General features: G+C 42.2%; 1 protein-coding gene across 4 annotated transcripts in view; it reads right to left on the reverse strand.

The window, feature by feature from the left end:
- Nucleotides 1–2,598: 2,598 nt before the first annotated feature.
- Nucleotides 2,599–21,519, reverse strand: part of MXI1 (MAX interactor 1, dimerization protein) — a 95,473-nt gene continuing 76,552 nt past the window's right edge. For all 4 annotated transcript variants that reach the window (XM_074999881.1, XM_074999883.1, XM_074999884.1 and 1 more), the window contains 3 exons: nt 9,044–9,158; nt 7,217–7,391; nt 2,599–4,381 (listed from right to left, as the gene is read on the reverse strand). In XM_074999881.1, the coding sequence (XP_074855982.1) occupies nt 4,218–4,381; nt 7,217–7,391; nt 9,044–9,158 (454 nt within the window). In that variant the 3' untranslated portion in view covers nt 2,599–4,217. The remainder of the gene's footprint in view (nt 4,382–7,216; nt 7,392–9,043; nt 9,159–21,519) is intronic.

Raw genomic sequence — 21,519 nt, forward strand, 5'->3', positions numbered from 1 at the left:
GTGACTCTGCTGGAAAGGCAGAAGGGAAGTTAACAGTAACTGATTTTTTTTAAGGCTGCTGGTGATCTTTAAGCAGATCCAAAACACTTGGCTGTTCTGGCTTGTTACAAAGCCACAATTAATTAGATTTTTGTTCTACAACCAGGAAGGATCATCACATAGTCTGATTTACATAATCTTTGCTTTACTATCTGCTAAGTCATTCATGAGGGTTTCCGTGGGTCAGTTTGCTGTCTTGGACATTCTGATGCAAAAGGCTATCCTAACAAAAAACCAAAAAAAAATTCATGGTTTTTTTAGCAGAATCTATAAAGGAAAGCTAGCACTAAGAATGCTATTAAAGCTGCAAAAAAGGGATTGAATCAAAATCACAAAGCAGCTGTGGAAGTTTCGCTCACATAGATCTTCCACAAATGTCCAGAGGTGTGCACAGAACTGATACAATGAAATGCCTAGCTAGGTGCCCACCACCTATAAGCAGCAAACCATTTGTCATTTGCTACTGCTACTCCTACAAAGATTTGTGGGATAATTCTATTTGCACTTTGAAAGCTCTCTCCTCTAGGACACTGATACTTGCCAAACCATTGGGGTGGGTTACTTAAGACGGACATCAGTATGGAGGGAAGCAACCAAGTGGGTTACATTACCTGACCTTCTCTGCTTACTGCAGTATTCAGAATTGAACTTTCCAGGCATTTCAAGACCCTTGACTGAACTCCTAAAGAGAACAGCCAATATCAAAATGACCCAAAAGGTCATACAAATGGATGGTTTTATTGGAAAGCCTTTCAGAAAAATTGGGTCACAAACACTGGGACAGCCCTGCTCTGCCAGGACTGCCCAACACTGATTTTTCTTCTCCTGAACATTTTCACTTGTTAAAAAAGGTCCCCAACTTTTATATTTCTCAAATGTGATTTTTTTTTTGGCCAAGTAACCTTTTTACTATCATTCAGGTGTCCTTTTTGTTCCACAACATACACAGCCAAAGAGAAGTAACCAGACAATGGGTTTGCCAAGGTGAGGGTGATGGAGTGCACTAGTGATTGTGAATGGTGAGACTCAATCCAGAGGTGGCCACCACAAGTTTCCATTCACAGGAACTGAAGATCAGCTGCTGCCTGTATTAAGTTCTTTTCCATTATTTAATTGCTGCAGTGAGCTCCCATAAAATGGTGGCTATCAAGAGCTCATTTAAACAATGTCAAGACATATATTCCAGGTGTTGATAATTCTATTATGGGCAAAAACCGGTAGTTGTAGAGGCTGAGTCAATCGGTATCAGGTCACATGTAGGCCTTCAATCTTTACTCATTTGATTTCTTCTTACTAATGTGAGTAGTCCCATTGACTTGAACTGATGAACACATGTAACAATCCATAGCTGCCTACATACTGGTTCTAGAATTGTTAGCAAGTATCCATTCCATGATATGCAGCCTACAAATAAAACAAAGAAGGCCCATCCACTTTAACTAAAGGAATAACTCCATAAACTGGCCAGGCCAGCTCTTTATCTCTGCTGAAGACAGACAGTAGAGGGAGACATGATCAATCTCTCTCTCTCTCTCTCTCTCTCTCTCTCTCACACACACACACACACGCACACAGAGCGCGTATTACACATGTACGCATGTAAGCAGATTAGTAAGAATAGCAGCCTGGAGCAGGCTTTAACAAACAACAGAATTTAAAACCCCAGATATAATGCGTTACAGCATGGGAAGATTATTCCTCCATTTCATATTGTATGATGTCACATTGCAGGGGGGATTTATTAACACGGGAATGTTTAAATGCATGCAATTTACAGAAATTAGGCAAAATCTATATTAGAATTCCTTAGTATCTTGTTATCACAGGATTAAAGTAGAATACACCTTTTTCTTCTCCAGGAAGAGCACAAAAAGAACATGGCCGTGTGTACACTAGCCCCAAGCTTCGAAATGGCCATGCAAATGGCCATTTTGAAGTTTACTCAAGAAGCGCTGAAATACATATTTAGCGCCTCATTAGCATGAGGGCGGCCGCAGCACTTCGAAATTGACACGGCTCGCCGCCGCGCGGCTCGTCCTAACAGGGCTCCTTTTCAAAAGGACCCCGCCTACTTCGAAGTCCCCTTATCCCCATCTGCTCATGGGAATAAGGGGACTTCGAAGTAGGCAGGGTCCTTTCGAAAAGGAGCCCCGTCTGGACGAGCCGTGCGGCGGCGAGCCGCATCAATTTCAAAGCGCTGCAGCCACCCACATGCTAATGAAGCGCTGAATATGCATTTCAGCGCTTCTTTAGTAAACTTCAAAATGGCCATTTGAATGGCCATTTCGAAGTTTGAGGCTAGTGTAGACGTAGCCCATGTGTTCTATCTATATGCTGACGTCATCTGAGCATCCCAGATAGAGGAACACAATTCATTTCAGATCCAAAAATGTTTAATGGTATTAAAGTGCTACTTTAACGTGGGACCATATTCTAACATTTAAACACAATTCCACTGCACTGCTAAATAAAGTTGTTTTTTTTGTTCTGCCCAACCCTTCCTAAAACAATAAAATAAAAGCTACAGGTCTGAAATTAACAACCCATTCAAATCAGCAATAAATTATCAATGTTATAAAGCATGTTTTCCTTTTATTTTTTTCCTTAATAATGAGGGGTAGTTAAATTACTTAAAAGGTATACAACATTTCAAACAATGGCATTGGTAAGGTCTTGGAACGAAGGTTTTTAACTTGGAAAACAAAAAAAAAATTTCTCACCATTTCAAAATAAAAAAGTCAAAACAAGAAAACAAAGCCCTCAAAAGTGCAGATTAGAAATCTCACCTTCAAGAAAGTTAAAAAACAGTCAATGCAACAGCTCTCACTAGCAGTAGCTCCTGCACAGGTGAGACAGAAGAGATGCACAATGGCACGCGCAGGCCAAATGTTACATTAAAATAAGACAAGTACTGAGCTTAACTATGATAACTACTGAACTGTTACTACTGCAGGGGATCAGGTGGCTTCAAAGTTTGCAAAGGGGAATGACTGAAAAAAAGGAAACCTAAAACCCCAGAAAATCTGATCTTTCCAAGCTAGCACAGATCCTGTTTGTTTTGTGCACGGCAAAGAACATCTTTGTCTTTCATCCAGTCAAATGCTGCATCAAAGCAGTTACCTTTCCAGTGGTGTTAATTCATTATAAAAGACATAGAAGATTTCAGATGGACAAGCTCTAAAAAGACATGTCACCTTTGGAGTGTTTTTACTCCCAACACATTTACAAATGTTTATCAAACTATCTTTAAATAAAAAGGTCATAGTGGCTCAATATCTAGGGCATTACTTTCCAGCACTCTCCACACACTCATGTGTGTGTGTGTGTGTGTGTGTGTGTGTGTGTGTGTGTGTGTGTGTGTGTGTGTGTGTGTGTGTGTGTGTGTGTACACGTATGTACGTACATACGTACGTACACGCAGCAGAGCACAGCATTTGGACTCAGCCTGACTCCACAACGCAGCCCACCACATGCTGGTACATTACAGTTTAGTACCCTAGTGCTAGCAATGGGGTAGATGTACTTGAACGTTGATCTGAATGGTCATTTCTCCTGCACATTCTTCACTGTTTCCTCTCTCTGGGCATGAACTAAACACCTATTATTCATAGGTTGCGTGATGCATCTTCATAGCCAAGCTGCTGTGACTTCCTGCTATGTAACTATAATGCCTGATGGTGACTGAATATTAGGACCGACTCATTTCAGGGCCGGCAAAGTTCCAGAAAGGTCTAAACCAAGTTGTTCTATATGAACTCAGGATGATAAAAACTGGACATTTCTCAGATCTTATAACAAAATGGGAAGGGGACGGGAACGGGAGGACTGCCTCTCCAGTATCCTCTTTCAAATAAATCAAGTCAAAGCAAAGTCATTCATCATGTAAGGGCCAAATCCAGGTCTCACTGAAGCCGACTGCAGTTTTGTCACTGACTTTAGAAGGACCAGGGTTCAGTCCTGCTACATGAGTGGAAACCAGGATTTTGCAGCCTGATTCAATGGACATACATAGATTCCTATGGAGGCCTTCTATTGCCCAGGAGGCTACAAATATATAGGTCTGTCACAGTCTAGCTGTTGACATGTCATTTCTAAAAGAGGATACTGCATCTAGAACCCAGCCTGAACTCAAGATTACTCCAGCGGAATAATCTGCCCTGCATTGTTCTCACTGTGTTCTAGGAAGCGAATGAGAGCTTGACGCTGGCACTGGAATAACCCTCATCACTCCCAATACTTTGCAAGCTGCTGTGATCATCTATGTCACTGATGCTGGTTGTGCTGATATCGTCCACTTCTCCATGGGAGAACTCTGTGCTTTCGACATCCACTTCAATCTCTTCTGCAAAGAAAACGACACACATGAAGGTTAGTATCTCAAGCAGCTATGTCTTGAAACCAACAAATGATCAACATTTCAGGTATACAATAAGCCTGACATGGTACAATTCTCAATGATCTCTGGGAGGCGGCGGGGCAGAATGCATATTTCAACAAGAAGGACACAATCTCAATGATTTTCCTAAATAAGTATTACTAAACACTTTTGCTGCTGCGCAACCCCAAACAACCATGCTAGGACCTGGGTTAAAAAAAAATTATGATGAAAGTTCAGAGTGGACAGGTCCCACGAAAGGTTCTTCGCCAAGATAGTTAGGGATGCAACCCCATGCTCTGAGCATCACTAAACCTCAGATTGCCAAAACCTGGAACTGTATGTCGGGGGGGGGGTATCACTAAATAAATTGCCCTGTGCTATTCATTCCCTTTGAAGCATCTGGCACTGGCCATTGTAAGACAACATGATACTGGACAAGAACAACTGCTCATCCAGTACAACCATTTCTATGTTCTTAACGCTGAAGAACTCAGTAGTTTATCATTCATCAATGGCTCCACTCTGCAGGGCTGTGGAAGAACCTGTGTTAAGCAGCATCACAGTTTTCAGACCCTGATGTGGCAACCAGTTACCTAGCCATCATTCAGACAAGTACCAGAGAGGTAGCTGTGTTAGTCTGTATCCAATTTCCATTACATGCATCTAATGAAGTGGGTATTTACCCACAAAAGCTTAAGTTCCAAAAAATCTGTCAGTCTATAAGGTGCCACAGGACTTCTCATTGTTCTTGCCACTGTTGCCACCCAGGTGCTGTGTACCTGAGCATTCCTCCCAGCTTGGAGTGAATTTATCACCATGATAATGGACTGCTTACAATACCCTTTGGAACTCAGAAACCAAGATGACAATAAGCTGTTCCATGTCAGGGGCTGTCACATTCTGTGTGTTTGCATAGTGCCTAGTGCCACACAGATTTAGCTCCTGTGGGACAACAATAACAAACAGAAACCTTACAGTTGTGACAGCAAAGACAGAGCTATACAGTATACTGTATTTTCTACAGGGACACAATATCACATTCAACAGCCACCAAAGTCAATGAAACAGAGGCCCCCAAGGCACTGAAATCCTTTGGAAAATTTTATGCACAGACCTTAAAAACTACACTAAAAAAAAAGGAAAAGAAAAGTATTGTAAGACAGTGAAGCTCACATATTAACAATAAAGAGATGGGCAATCTCTGCTCTTTGCTGGCCCTTTCTAATATACAGAAGGACAGATGTTTTTTAAAAAAATTTTAGCAAGTGAGGGCACCAATAGAACTATATGGTCAAAGATACCAAGCAAGCAGCTGAGTAAAATGCTACACTTTTGTTAAAAGCATATTTAGCTCGAACATTTGGCACACAGTTGAATGAAAAGAATCTCAGTGAAAGTTTCTACTCCTTCTCAATTCCCCTCCTTCCCTCACCCCACCACATCTTTCAACAGAGGAAGGAGAAAGCATCTCCTTCATATGAAAATCCTCCAGAGGAATTGTCCAGTAAAATGGATAAAGATGACAATAAAATAGCAAGAACAAGCAGAAAATGGAACCCTGATTTTTTAAACTTATTTTTCTGTCCGTGGTTCCCAACCTTTCCAGTAACACCCAACCATTAACACCCAACCAGTGGTTCCCAACCTTTTCAGTCTGTTCAATGAGACAAGCAATTCCACGTCAAACCCACTTTTTTCAGTTGAAACGATTGCTCATAAATATCACATTTGCTTACATCTACTATGTTTACAGTCTTACTAGAGAGGTTTGCAACATAGCAGTGCATACAACAAGCTAAACAAGGATCAAATGCATTAATGTTTCACTTCCACCACAGAATACACTGTCTTAGCGAGTGCAGTCACATTTTCAAAATCTGCTCACCACCATGCTAGGGATGCTAAGTTAATCAGAAACCACTGAAAGCAGCTCCCCGCCCCGCCAGCCTGGTGAACCCAGGACAAAGCATTTAAACCACGGACAGCTCCAACAAGCTCCTGCTTATGTGGACCAGGAAGTGGCATTTCACTTGCCTCCTGCAGGGTAGCAATTTCCCCTCTCTGTGGCTCTGCAAAGAGTCACCACTGGGAAACTGATGAACTCCTGCATCAGTGGGGAATAAGTCAGCCTTGCTGCTTAAGCCCCAGTCAATTCTTCTCCCTTCCCACACAAACCCCCACAAAAAGCCACAGTGAGGGGAAATTGATGAAATTTCAGGACACACCTAGACACTTCTCCCACAACTTCCAGGCTTTCTTTTTATATTATAAAATGGAGGACAATCATCCATGCTTATACTTTTAGGCATGTGTTTGGTTACTGACTTAGGATTGTTGATCATTACTTTTAAAACAACACTTTCACACTCTGACTTCAGAGAACTGTTCAAATACAGTGGGTGAGTGTAAATGCCAAAAGAATCACCTTAATCCACAATCACAATTCTTTCCTCCTCATCACCAATTTAAACAAAACTGGCCAATAACGGGATTTATATTTTGTGCTTCATAACAAAGCACGAATCTTTTCCTTGGCAAATACAGAGACCAACTAAATGGCAAAGATAAGAGGCAAATAACAGGAAGAGCACACCACTCAAATTTTTGGGAGAGATCAGTCTTCACTGTGATGCATCTCCTTCGATACATTCAGAGATTCTAAGGCTAGAGGACTCTGTGATCATCTCATCTGACTTCTTGTACAACACAGGCAACAAACCTTCTCTAATGCCAGTTTGAACTATAGCAGATTTTTTTTTTAAATATTTGAGTTAAGCTGGACACACTTAGAACACCTACCTCGCTCTGAATCTGAGCGATCAGAGGAGGAAATGGTTGAGCCAATGCTGTCCATTCGTATTCGTTCTAGCTCCTGAGAACCCTGCAGTTGTTCCAGCCTTCTCTTTAAGAATCTTTGCTCCCGTTCCAGGTTTTCAAGCTGGTGTTGGCTTCTCCTCTCAGCCTCCTCTAGTTTCTAGTATGATAAAACACAACTTAATGACAACTAATTCTGCTTTTTGCCTGTAGTACAGACATATACCTTGCTTCTGATTTTCCAGTGTTCGGAAAGGATTTATGCTCAGACAAGCATTAGACCAGACCACCATTCAACTGCTAGCAGAAATGAATTCTATTTGTATCTTTATTAGTTTACAACTTTGCTATATATTTGTTTAAGGAGGATTTGGCGTGTGTGTGTGTGTAAGGAGGATTTAGCAGGGTGTCTGTGTGAATGAATACCTATACAGGATTTAATTTATTTTTTTGCTTTCTGTTTAATTAACCAATAAGCTGCATCAAGGAGTTCATCCACCAGGGGGCCTCCATTCCTTACCAAATAAAACAAAAGGAGTCTACTGGCACTTTAAAGACTAACAATTGTTGACACTATCAGAAGGGGTCTGAATAGGAACTGGGGATGGTTCTCTGATTACAGTAAATACTTTTCCACTTTATGTATTCTCACCTTTTTACCTACATCCACCCTGCCTCATATTTCTTAATTTTGTTCCATACGTGGGCAGAAAAAATGTTGTGATGTTCACCCATGCAAGTGTGCACGTGCACCACCTGTAGAAACACATGCTGCCCGCTGTGAGTGTCCTGCTAGTTGGCTGGGCAGCACCTGAACCTCTCCTGGGCAGTAGCCCAAGCGCTCAACTTACATGGAACTCTGACTCTGGCTGAATTAGCTCTGTATCCCTACTATCCATTTCTTTTTCTTTCACTTCATGCATCTGAAGGGAGTTGCAACTCACAGAAGCTTATGTCATAATAAAATTGTGAGTCTTTAAGGTGCCACTGGACTCCTTGTTTTTACTTAAACAAACTAACACAGCTACCTCTAAAGCCTTATTAAACAAACCGATTCCGTATTTGTTATGATCACTCATAACACAAAAATTTACCCTAAGATGCTTGTCATTCTTATTGCTTGGTTTAGTAGGTATTTATTAGAAGCAGTTTTCCATTTAAACAGAGATTTATGTAACATACTACAGACTAATCACAGCTGGCAAAATTTACCAGGCCAATGTTCTTTGTTTCTGGATGGCCCACAGGTTGCATAAGATGGGAGTCATTTCAGGCTAACCCTTTCCTTTAAGCAAGGCTCCCTCACATACTGACTGTGAGCTGTAACAAAGGATTTAGATATATTCTTGATCACTACAAGACTGGGATTTTCTTTTTCTACTTTCTTTCACTCTAACTGATCTATGAAGAGCTTAGGTGATCAGTCAGAGCCACAGATGAAAGATGAGGGAACAGTAAGATGTCAACCCTGATTCATTCTTAAGGCCTATACTAAATTTACCAGTAGAATGAATGATTCAAGAGAAAAACATTGCTTTTTCCATCAAACTACAGCTCCTCAATCACATTAGATACATTTCTGCTTTAAAAAAGAGCAAAATTTGCTATTGTCTTCCCCTAATCACAATAGAGAACATAATCCATTCTCCCCTAATTAATCATTTACAGAGTTAATAGAGTTTATTATGGACCAATGTAATAAGGATAGATGGTTTAACCAAAGGAGCAATACATGGGCAGTGGGTGTTTGGTGCAGTTACAAACAGCCTAGATGAAAAGCAACTGGGAAGCCTGGGAAAAAGCAGTGCTTACCTTGATGTGTGCTTTGGCTTTGTTAAGCAGCCCAAGCGTTGTGTGCCGGGTGCAATCTGGTCCTAGTGGAATCAGAACCTTTAAACGTTCTAAGCAAAGGCGCAGATGAGCTCGTCTGGAAGGGGAGAGACACTGATGAGGAACTGCAGCCTTATAAAAGGACAAATATCAAAAACTCATTTTGCCCCCCGCAACAGGCTCAATTTTCCACACATCGGACTACTTCCCTCATATGCCTGCAGAACCTTATGTCTTACCATTCAGTGTATGGTAGCCACTCAACATTAGCCATATTGCTAACCTCTGACAGACCATTTATTTCCTTGTGCTCACACCTGATAACCTTTCTTGGCTAGATGAGCTTTGGAGGAGGAAAATGCACAGACGACAGTCTGATTTCATGTAACTTCATGCTATTAGCTATCTACAGTCTACAACACTGCGTAGAGTTTTATATTAAGGCACTTTCAAGTGTTGAATGGCGCTTACACACTAGCACCTTACTGCCTGAGGAAAAATTTATCATATAAGAGGCTATATACCATTCAGTGCTCAGCTTCCTCTTTTTCCAGCCATATCAGGAAAAAAAGAAGCCTAACGGACTGCAGCAAATGCCTTACCGCAAAGATACTGAATTACACATCCCACTAACTAAAGGGCCAGATCTTGCACTCCCTGAGTATTCTGATGACTAGGGAATGCAGGGCTGCATAATTCTTAACACCAAGATTTCAAACTCTGGTAACAGAGACCTTTTGTCTATATGCCTTCCAACCCTTGTACTATTCTACAATAACCACCCCCAAATCTACAGTCCGACTGTTGCTCTTTTCTTTCGGACCATTACTACGGAACTTTTTTTTTTTAAATACATGAAATTGCTCGGAGAGCAATTTCAAAGTATAGCCCCATTTAGATTCTGCAGGGAAACTGGTTCTGCTTTCTCCCATTCTATATTACGTATTCAGCAATTAAACAGTAGATTTACAGAAAACAGTAAAGTTTTCTTCCAGATCCAACATTAATGACTTTTTTCCCCTGAATCTGTAATTCCAAACAATAGGACAATGGCATCAGAGCACAGTCAGCCTATACTCAAGTATACCCGTGCAAAATATTCGTGAAAGCCCTTACCACCCCTGTTCAGACAGAAAGACACAGAATCTAAACTCAGTCCATATGAATGCAGAAAAACAAATTAGTTTGGATGGTTCATTTACATTTTGTATTTGAAATTCACTATTGTTTGCAGTTTGAAAGGGATGGGGAGAGGAGTCTGTAACTATGCAATTATGTCATTGACAAGCAAGGATGATTAAGGGTAGGGAGGTCAGAGGTTTAGCTGATGAACCTACAGAACAAGTGCAGCACCCACTATAGTTATGTGTTTGTCAGTGTTTCCATTATAAAAACCTCTTACAAAAGATCTATAATTCAGCTGCAGTTACTGCCATGGGGCTGAAATTTGGTTTTTGGTTAAGGAAACAAAACAAAAAATATCAAGTCTATATCAACCTCTTGCTCAGCTTCTTCTACCATGAAACCTGCTAGCACTTAATCCTTATCACTAAGAGTTTTCACTACTTGGAAAAAGAAAAAACAAAAAACCAATTTCAGTTAACAGCCATTTCACATAGATAAACAGGCCCCAGGGCATGGTCAGCAACAGTTGCTCTGCCAATCATATGACAAAAAAGTTAATTCAATGCTAGACAAACTTACAATGGATGAATCAGCAGGACTTGAACCTGGGCCTGCAGAGCTACCATGCAACCAAAACACTCATCCTGCCATCAGTCTGTAACCTGAGCACTTCTGGCAACCCACAATGGTTGCATCACCACCAGAAGTTCTGTCTCAGGTGATCTGACTGAGATTTGTCTTAGCAATCCCCCAAGGGCTCCTTGATCCACCATAAACCTAAGATGTGTACCCGGAAGCATTCAGACAGTAATGTGAATCTCCAGAAAACTTATCATGGCAGTCCTGCATCTCTACCTCTGACCTCACGGTATCAACCTCATCTCCAAATTGGATTTGGACTCTCAACATGGAACCTGGTATTGACTCTCAGAATGATTCCTGATTCTAGCTGACCCTCACTCTGACTCCAAGGGTACTCTGACCCCTGGCTTCTAAGCTCCTGCTACTAAACCAGACTACCATTGTCCAGAATCTTGATACGAACAGGTTAGGAAATGGGCTTCAGTTTAGTTTGGCATCCAAAAGAATTCTGACCAGAAGTGTCCACACACTAGCCAGTTGTTTATGAGTCCACAAAACTGGGCTGGACATTTGAGAGACCCCAGCCTCTCGTGAATTGTCGTCCCTTTCCATTTGCTGCTGCAGCTGGGAAAAACTCAGAACGATTTCTCATAGGATATCGCTACTGCATCAGAAAAGACGGATAGCCTTGTGACTAAGGAACTGACTGGGATTCAGGGAAGATGACGTCAATTCCACCTTGTCTTCATTGTAGTATTTGGTTGAGTTATCTATGTTCAAGCTACCTCCTCTCAAGTGAGCCTAGCTCAACTGAGAATGAAACTGCGACAAAAGAGCACTACAGCACAGTGTTTGCATTAGCCGCCTATAGTAGCTATGTCCCTACTGCAGTACTAGTGCCAACATCAGCATATGCTCTTCAACTCATCCCCTACACAGGCCAGCCAGGTACAGGTTAAAGCACCAATGAAAGATGTGTGGGTGCAGACAGTAATCATGTGGCATGACACTCAAGTAAACTGGAGGTCTAACAAAGCAGTGAAGACAAGTCACAAGGATAATACTTCCTTTCTCCAATCTTTTATTCGTCTCTCAGTTTGGACAGTAACCTCCTCTGGGCAGAGAATATGGCAGTGGTAAGCAACCTGCAACCCCTACTGGGGCACAAACTGTGGCTCATAGACCCCTCCCTTGCTCCCCTACCCAATGAACCTCTTGAGCACTGAGGCATCAAAGCCCTGCACTTTCTAGTCCTCCCACTCCCTCCCAGAGCTGGAATGCCACAAAATCAGCTGATCAAACTCTGAGAAGGAGAGGGAGGAACAGGGACAGAGTGCAAATCAGGTCACTGTCCCTAAACAAGATGCTCCTAGATGGTTTACCTACCACAGCTTACTACATACAGGTGGGTCAGGCAGGCTGCCACACAAACTCTGCTATACATCATTCACTACTGGGCCTGGGAAAGTTCATGTTCTAACCAATTTTTTTTTAAACTGCCAGGGGAACTGAGGAAAACCCTGTAGAAGTGTGCAAGGAACTAGGGTCAAAGCCTCGATCGGGAATGAGTGGACACACACTGGCCGATAGCATGTGTCAGGCAAAGACCCCTAAATGGTTGGGAAAAGGATAATCATGTCTGGCTTCTCAATAAACATTGCATTTCAGGTGCTCCCAAACAGGCACTGGCAGATAAACTATAGCCTGTTTAGCCTGTGGAAGAGCTAAGAAGTGGGTAAGAGTTACACCACAAAATTATGCAATGTAAAAAATCTCAACTGAAGCCATGGACACTGAACTGCCAGCCTTCTCATTTTTTTCAGCCCTAGAACAGTGGGGCACAAATGAAAGCAGCTGCTGTTGGAAACTTCTAACATTCTGAGGACCAGTTCACATGAAAAAAATTACACTGGGACAACAGAGTGTGGATGTAAGCCAAGAGAATTAAACTGGTACAAAAGGTTTGTATGTCTTTTTTAAAATTGGCATGTTATGGTTTAACTTGAGCCAGTTAGGGACAAGTTTCCAATTTAATTCTGACTTGGTCGGCAGATTTTTTACCGGTAGAATTGCAAATTAAACCAGTACAAATCCTAGAACAGAGGCATTTAAACAGGTAAAAAGATGCTAATTCTGGCAGAGTTTAGTCCCCTCTTTCTTATGGGAACAGCTATGTTGGTGTAAAGTACCCAAATACCTATACTGTTGCATCACGCACACATGGATTGCACTATACAGAAGCACAGTAAAAGCCCTACAGTTCGTCCGTGTGGACAAAGCTTGAATCAATATGAAAACTGAATTGTGCAGCTGCTGCATGTAGACAAGCCCTTAGTCTCAAAAGGCCAATTGTTCCCAGTTTGGGAGGGAGAGGGCCCCTTTTTATGAACCAAATACTTATTTCCCACACTTCAGCCCATCTCTCCTAGCCCAGAACATGTCTGTTTTTTCTCTCCCAAGCATCTTGCTTTTCAGCTTTCAAATGTTGGCAGGTGCATAACCTCTTAGGTATTTTTGGCTTCTGTGGGCTGGAGTCAAGCTGATCACTGATGTTAATTAAGCTACATAATGTGAAAGCAACTCTAACTCACTGATGGGAAACTAAATGTCACACAACATTTAACTTCTATCAAAGTTCAACTGACACCAAAGCAGGAAACTGACCAGCTAAGCTAAAATACTTTTTCAGACAGTTTACATGTTTAATGGGCCAATCTACAGTCCTTCATCAAAAGTCCTGGAGTTTCACCTTAGCAGATATAATCCTACAGTCTAGACAATGCTGTGTGTCTCCTTTCCTTTAACGTACCTGGTGTTTTATTGTAAAATGGCTTTAATATAGCTTCAAGCTCCTTGCCACTTAGGCTGGGTCTACATGTGCCCCTTCCTTTTGAAAGGGGCATGTTAATGAGCATGTTCGAAAGATGCTAATGAGGCGCTGTAACGAATATGCAGCGCCTCATTAGCATAATGGCAGCTGCGGCGATTTGAAAGTGTGGCTTTTCGAATCATGTGCCACCCGTGGAGACGGGACCTTCCAAAAGGACCCCCCTGCCCAGTTTTTGAAAGCCCTTCTTCCTATCTGTGATTGGAAGAAGGGCTTTTGAAAACTGGGAGGGGTCCTTTCGGAAGGTCTTGTCTCCATGGGCGGCGCGCGATTCGAAAAGCCGCACTTTTGATTTGCCACGGCCACCATTATGCTAATGAGGCGCTCCATATTCATTGCAGCACCTCATTAGCATATTTCAAACCTCCTTTCGAAAGGAAGGGGCATGTGTAGACCTAGCCTCAGTGAAAATACTGACATTGTCCAAACTTAAACTTTCCATTTAGACCATTGGATCATTCTAATAACTGGATAAAACAGGTCTAGAAGCACTTATGACATTATAAGGAAAAAGTAATTTATCGTCAGTGTGAAGGGTCACTCATTCCTGCTCTCCCCAAACCCTAGGGACATTAGAAGATGATGAGTTAGCTTTCAGGGATTACCAGTTTCAAAGCAGATCTGAGCACATGCACACTTGTTGCAGAAATAATAGGTAAAAGTGGAGAAGGCAGCACAGAATGGGCAGAATCTTCATAGTTACTCCCATCCCTAGGGATGAAAGATGCCTCAGAAAACTGGACTACTACAGATGTTTCTACTCCTTGAGCATGAGAAGTGGTAACAGACATGCCAAAGCCATGATCCCATATGAACGCATGAGTACGTCAGAAAAGAGGGTTTCTATGCTTTCTTAACCGGCTGGACCTCTCCATTTCATTCCTTTCTATTACATGGGACATAGGCAGGCCCACAGAGCACAATTGTTTGTCTCACCCAGGGACTGCTAGCAGGTGGTTTGGATTTGTCTGGCTGGAGACATAAAACCCAGGTTCCTAGGGAGCAGGAGCTGAGTGCTGGGAGGATGGAGGGCTGAGGAAGTGAGTGCCCTACGTGTTTCTTTGCTTTGCCAAGAGAAAGCACAAGGCAGCATTGCAGCTTACTTGGCAGGCTGGAAACGCTGGCTTGGTTAGAGCAAAACAGAGCGGGGGTTGTTTGCCTTAGCGTCTCCCTTTCAGTGTCTTCAGTCAAATTCAGCCCTGGCACAAGACAGCTCAACTCCACTAAATACCACCAACTGCTGCTTTCTGGAGGAGCTGCACCTGACTGCATCGGGGCAAAGGGTCTTCTTGAGCAACTGCTACATGTTTGAAAAAAAGTTAATAATGGAATAGCTTGGACTCAAGTATCAAAAGCCCAGCTAGTCAGGCTGCAAGCCTGGGATGGGATGTGCTGCTGGAGTGAGAACGCCCGTGTCAGAGGCTTGTGTCTTTAATGCACTCATTAAGAATGACATTCACCCCTTTTAACAAAAAAGCAGTCCAGTAGCACTTTAAAGACTAAAAAGATAATTTATTAGGTGAAGCGCTTTTGTGGGGCAGACCCACTTCTGTCCCATGAAAGCTCATCACCTAATAAATTATTTTGTTAGTCTTTAAATTGCTACTGGACTCCTTTTTTGTTTTGATAGCATATAGACTAGCATGGCTATCTCTCTGCTACTATTCACCCCTCATGTGGAGGAGTTCACACAGGAAGGATTCATTTTCCCCATAGCTGGTGGGGAGTTTTACAATGGCCCCAAACTGCTCAGTGCAGACACCTTTGGACAGGACAAGTAGTGGCCAAGAAACAAATCCAGCAAAACTCCGAAGCCCTGCATACATGCTACTGCAGCCTCCTGGATGGAGTATGAGCCAGAGAGGCTGCAGCACATATCCACATTCCTATCCCGGCTTGCCAAGTGACTATCAGAAAGGTACAGAGAGTTTCACTCTGAAGGCTGATTGCATTTGGATTAGTATTTCACCCCCTTCTGCAAGCTCTAAACTTTCTGGGGAACCCCCTACAACCTGCTTTGCTTACAAGTCAGCCTACATTTTAAGCAGTCCCCTGCAGATACTAGGAGTGTTTGCCTGTCTGCTGAGGCCTGTAATTTCAGAGCCTGCTCTTCACAGTTACCAATGACATCACTGTCTGCGATTATATAAAGCTCTGGTGGGAAGCATGTATTTGTGTGTGTTTGCTTCACAGCTTCAGTCATCCTGCTGTACAATATGCAACCAAGTCCTGCCAGGAGACCTGCTCTGCCACTCCTCCCTCCACCCCCACCCAAACCTCAGCATGAGAGATTTGGGGGCAGAGACCTCCATGTTTCAGAGGGTGGGAGTATAAGCCAATGCTCTGAGAGGTAAGGAAATGAAGTTTGATCGATACCATTTTACCCTCAGCTTGAAAAGACCCTCAGGGAAGACGAGTGAGACCGACTTGCCCTACGCAAACACTTTGAGGACTGAGGACCAAACAAAGGCACTTCTCACTCTGCCCTATAGCCAGACAGCAGGCAACACGGATGGGAAATGCTTGTTATTCACCTCTATCCTGGCCCTACACTGTGTGCACACAGAAGAGCACACAGATGCTAGAGAACTGGTGGGCTACAAATCTACTGAGACCTGGACCATGGCCCTGCTCTTCTAAGGGTAAATACAATGGCAGCATCCACCATAACAGAAAACAAGGCTTTCTTCCCCAGTGAGCCAGAGCGACACATTTCAAATGGACTAATCAAGGCAGACACTTGGTAGGGATGGAGCAGGTGGATGACACACCAGGCTTGCCCCTGAATTTCACTCTGAAACCTGCAGAAACAGCTTTCAGCCTTGTCTAAGTTAGTCAAAAGTGAGCTGCAAGAAAATCATTTCCTTGCAACCCCTGTACAATTCCAACCATAAGTCCAGGTCTGGACTTTTTAAATAAGGTTTTCAGTGTGGGCTTTGACACAGGCAGCAATAGCTTTCCCCTAGCATGGCCTACAAGCCATAAATGCCATCTAACTCTGTGCCTTTCATTTGGACTCACTTTGACAACTACTGAACAGTAAAGGAAAGATAGCCGTGCTAGCCTATATACCATCAAAACAAAAAAGCAGTCCAGTAGCACTTTAAAGACTAACAAAATAATAAATTATTTAAATAATAATAATAAATAAACCTAATAAATTATTTTGTTAGTCTTTAAAGTGCTACTGGACTACTTTTTTGTTTTGACAACTACTGCACACCTACTGGGCACTATGAGGGGACAGAAGAAGGCAGGTGATTCAGAAACCCCAGAATACTCTGATAGGTGTGGACCGTTGCATCAAAACCAGTATGTTGGCACAGATATAACATGTACAAGTGAGGCAACCAGCTATGCCAGGCACCTACATCCCTGTGACAGGCTCCTGGAATTGGGCGTAATTTAATATAAGTTAACAACTGCCCTTAGATTCTGAGAGCCATGTCGGGCCCTTACTGTAGATGCACCCACCCTTACAAGACCAACGCTCTAACCACTGAACTATCCCTCCCCTCCAACAGCCAATCCCTAACACTCTACTTTAACAAAGCACTAAGTTCATATGTCACATTCAGCCTCCATATGTCTTAAGCATGTGCTTAACCAAGAACCTGCTTCTTTAAAAAACAAAAAAGGAGAAGTATCTCCATGTGGAAGTGAAAAATTACTTTTCTTCTTCTCTTATCAAGAATTTGCGTCTAATTTAGCTCTGAAATTAGCAACCAACAACTCTGTTTGGATTTCACAAACAAAGCTGGTCGAAAAAAATTCAAGAAAAATCACTGTTTAAAGAAAACAATTCCAGGAAAAATGTAAGTGACCCTGTATCAATAATTCATCAGGAGACAATGATTTCAGGAAGAAGTAAGGAGAAGCATATGCATAACATGGGGAAGGGGGAAAGTTCCTCTATGTAAACAATTCACAGGTCATATGCCTACTTATCTGTAATAACCATCACATGACTATGTTTTTCTCTATTCTTGACTCTAACCCAAAAAAGATTATCCCTCCTCCTATAGTCCCACAACTCAACACCTATTGGCTGGCGCAGTTTCAGAGCTTGTCTTTATTGGACGCTTCATCCTTTAGCAGAGGAAAGAAGAAAGCAAAGGTTTTGCCAAGTAACTAAATCAGAAATTGAAGGCAGTCAAGTGCTGGGGCCTGTATTTTCTTTGCTGCAGAGCGTTATGTAATTGCTTCAAGTCCTTGAGCCACGCACAGCAAAGCTGCCATGGCGTACAGCCGGTTTTCAATAACTCCACGCATACAATTCCCCATGATGGCTGCTGGCATGTTGCCCCCCACTTGAGATATTTTATTTCATATATTTTTTTAAAGAGGCACACTAGTTCAAAAGCATATACTTAAAAACAAGAACAAAAAATCCTCACTTGCGTTACTAGATCTTTTATACCAAAAAATTAAAACAAACATCATTTACTTCTCACTGAGTGGAACACAGATGAGAAACAAACACTGACAAGGAATAGTGTACAGACTTAGTCAATTTCACTTCTGTTTCCAGTCAGTTTCACTTGCAGGGTCCCAGGAATTATGAAGAGTGGTGCTGTGTTTGGGTTGCAAATACCTCAGGGTACTATACAAACTTATCACATATATTAGATATCCTGGTTTTATATTTTCTAAAAGCTTTTTGGTTTTGTACAAAAAACAACAACTAAATCTGATACAAATATAACAGCTCCATGCATCAAATTTTCAGCCTCTTTTTAACTAGATCTCATTTGCATGCACAAATTATCAATGTGGAACAGTATGTACAACTGTAACTGCATATTCAGAGACAGGGTTAAACTAAGTGCAAAAGAAGCAGCCTATGTAGAAAAGTCAAGCCTTATGATTTTTTATGGATATTTTGCTTTTCCATGCGGATGCTGAGCCCTTATGCTGCACTTCCATGTTTTCAAGCTTGTCTCCACACCCAAGACCACCTGACTCTTAAAGTCTGTTGTGTCAGACGATGACGTCTTGAGCTTGCACAAGCTCATCGGCTGTGGACTCGCATGTGGCCGAGGAGTCCAAGCTTCGAACGGCATGGGCATTCACAGTGGGGGGCAAGGGAATTGTCCTGGCTCTGTTGGTGCGGCTGCCGCTGTTGCTTTCTTCCTGTCACAAGCATCAATGAAGCGTACGCATCACTGCTCTTCAAAGTTGTCATATGCATGTTGTACAAGAGCATGCCAGTTTGTTCACTCTTTCGCATGCTGCTCTAGCTGATCTGGTTTTAAACCAGCATGAGCAATGTTGGCCTTCACGCAGTCTTTATACCTCTTGCGAGGCCTACCTTGATTTCTTTTGCCCTGGGACAGTTCATGGTAGAGGTGTTGCTTAGGGATTCTTGACTCCTCCATTCGTATGACGTGCCCTGTCCAGCAAAGCTGGGCTTTCAGAATCATGGCTTCAACGCTCATAGTTTCTGCTCTGTCTAGGACTTCCAGGTTTGTAACTCTGTCCTGCCATCGAATATGCAGTGTTGACCTCAGGCTGACTGTGTGGAAGCGCTCCAGCAGTTTTATACGTTTTCTGTACGAGGTCCAGGTTTCACAGCCATACAGGAGACTGGTCAGGTCTACAGCCTTGTACACTTTCAGTTTAGTGGACTGTCGGATACTGTGCTGATTTGACACTCATGCTCTCAGATGTCCTAGTGCCCGGCTGGCCTGGCAGATTCTGGCACTGATTTCTTTGGCATTTAATTTCAAAAAGGGGAATTACACTACAATGAGGAAGCTAGTTAAACAGAAACTAAAAGGTAGAGTAACTAAACTAAAATCCCTGGAAGCTGCATGGAAACTGTTTAAAGACACCATACTAGAGGTCCAACTTAAATGTACACCCCAAATAAAAAAACACAGTAAGAGTCCTAACAAAGAACCACCATGGCTTAACAGCCATGTTAAAAAGGCAGTGAGAGAGAAAAGGGCAGCTTTTAAAAAGTGGAAGTCAAATCCTAGTGAGGAAAATAGAAAGGAACATAAACACTCCCAAATTAAGTGTCATAATGTAGTAAGAAAAGCCAAAAAAGATTCTGAGGAACAGCTAGCCAAAAATTCAAAAAATGATAGTAAAATGTTTTTTAAACACATTAGAAGCAGGAAGCCTGCTCAAAAAGCAGTGAGGCCCTTGGACAATAAAGATATAAAAGGAGCGATCAAGGAAGACAGTGCCATTGCGGAGCGATTAAATGATTTCTTTGCTTCAGTCTTCACGGCTGAGGATGTTACAGAGGTTCCTAAATCTGAGCCAGCCTTTTTAGGTGACAAATCTGAGGAACTCCCCCAGATTGAAGTGACATTAGAGGAGGTTTTGGAGTTAATTGATAAGCTGAATAGTAACAAGTCTCCAGGACCAGACGGTATTCACCCAAGGGTTCTGAAAGAACTCAAATGTGAAATTGCGGAGTTATTAACAGTGGTTTGTAGCCTATCCTTTAAATCTGCTTCGGTACCCAATGACTGGAAGACGGCCAATATAACGCCAATATTTAAAAAAGGCTCCAGAGGAGACCCTGGCAATTATAGACCGATAAGTCTAACATCAGTACCAGGCAAATTAGTAGAAACAATAGTAAAGAATAAAATTGCAAGGCACGTAGAAGAGCATGAATTGTTGGGCAAAAGTCAGCATGGTTTCTGCAGACGGAAGTCGTGTCTAACTAATCTATTAGAATTCTTTGAAGGGGTTAATAAACATGCGGACAAGGGGCACCCAGTGGACATAATATATCTAGATTTCCAGAAAGCCTTTGACACGGTCCCACACCAAAGGCTTTTATGTAAATTAGGCGGTCATGGGATAGGAGAAAAGATCCTTTCATGGATTGGGAATTGGTTAAAAGACAGAAAACAAAGGGTTGGAATAAATGGTAAATTTTCACAATGGAGGGGGTGTAACTAGTGGTGTTCCCCAGGGGTCAGTCCTGGGACCGATCCTGTTCAACTTGTTCATCAATGATCTAGAAAATGAGGTAAGCAGTGAGGTGGCAAAGTTTGCAGATGACACCAAGTTGTTCAGGACAGTCAAAACCAAAAGGGATTGCGAAGATCTCAGCAAACTGAGTGATTGGGCAGCAAAATGGCAAATGAAATTTAATGTGGGTAAGTGTAAGGTAGTGCACATTGGAAAAAATAACCCAAATTACACGTACAACATGATGGGGTCAATTAGCTACAACAGATCAGGAGAGGGATCTTGGAGTTATAGTGGATAGTTCTCTGAAGACATCCACGCAGTGTGCAGCGGCAGTTAGTAAGGCAAATAGGATGTTAGGAATTATTAAAAAAGGGATAGATAATAAGACAAAAGATATCATACTTCCCCTCTATAAAACTATGGTACGCCCACATCTTGAGTACTGTGTGCAGATGTGGTCTCCTCACCTCAAAAAAGATATATTGGCATTAGAAAAGGTTCAGAAAAGGGCGACCAAGATGATTAGGGGTTTGGAACGGGTCCCATATGGGGAGAGGCTAGAGAGACTGGGACTTTTCAGTTTGGAAAAGAGGCGATTGAGGGACGATATGATAGAGGTATATCAAATCATGAATGGTGTGGAGAAAGTGAATATAGAAAAATTATTTACCTTTTCCCATAATACAAGAACTAGGGGACACCAAATGAAATTGATGGGTAGTAGGTTCAAAACTAATCAAAGGAAATTTTTCTTCACACAGCGCACAGTCAACCTGTAGAACTCCTTGCCGGAGGAGGCTGTGAAGGCCAGGACTCTATTAGGGTTTAAAAAAGAGCTCGATAAATTTTTGCAGGTTAGGTCCATAAATGGCTATTAGCCAGGGGTAAAGTATGGTGCCCTAGCCTTCAGTACGATGGCAGGAGA

This window comes from Carettochelys insculpta, chromosome 7 (assembly GCF_033958435.1).
Source record: "Carettochelys insculpta isolate YL-2023 chromosome 7, ASM3395843v1, whole genome shotgun sequence".
NCBI lineage: Eukaryota > Metazoa > Chordata > Testudines > Carettochelyidae > Carettochelys > Carettochelys insculpta.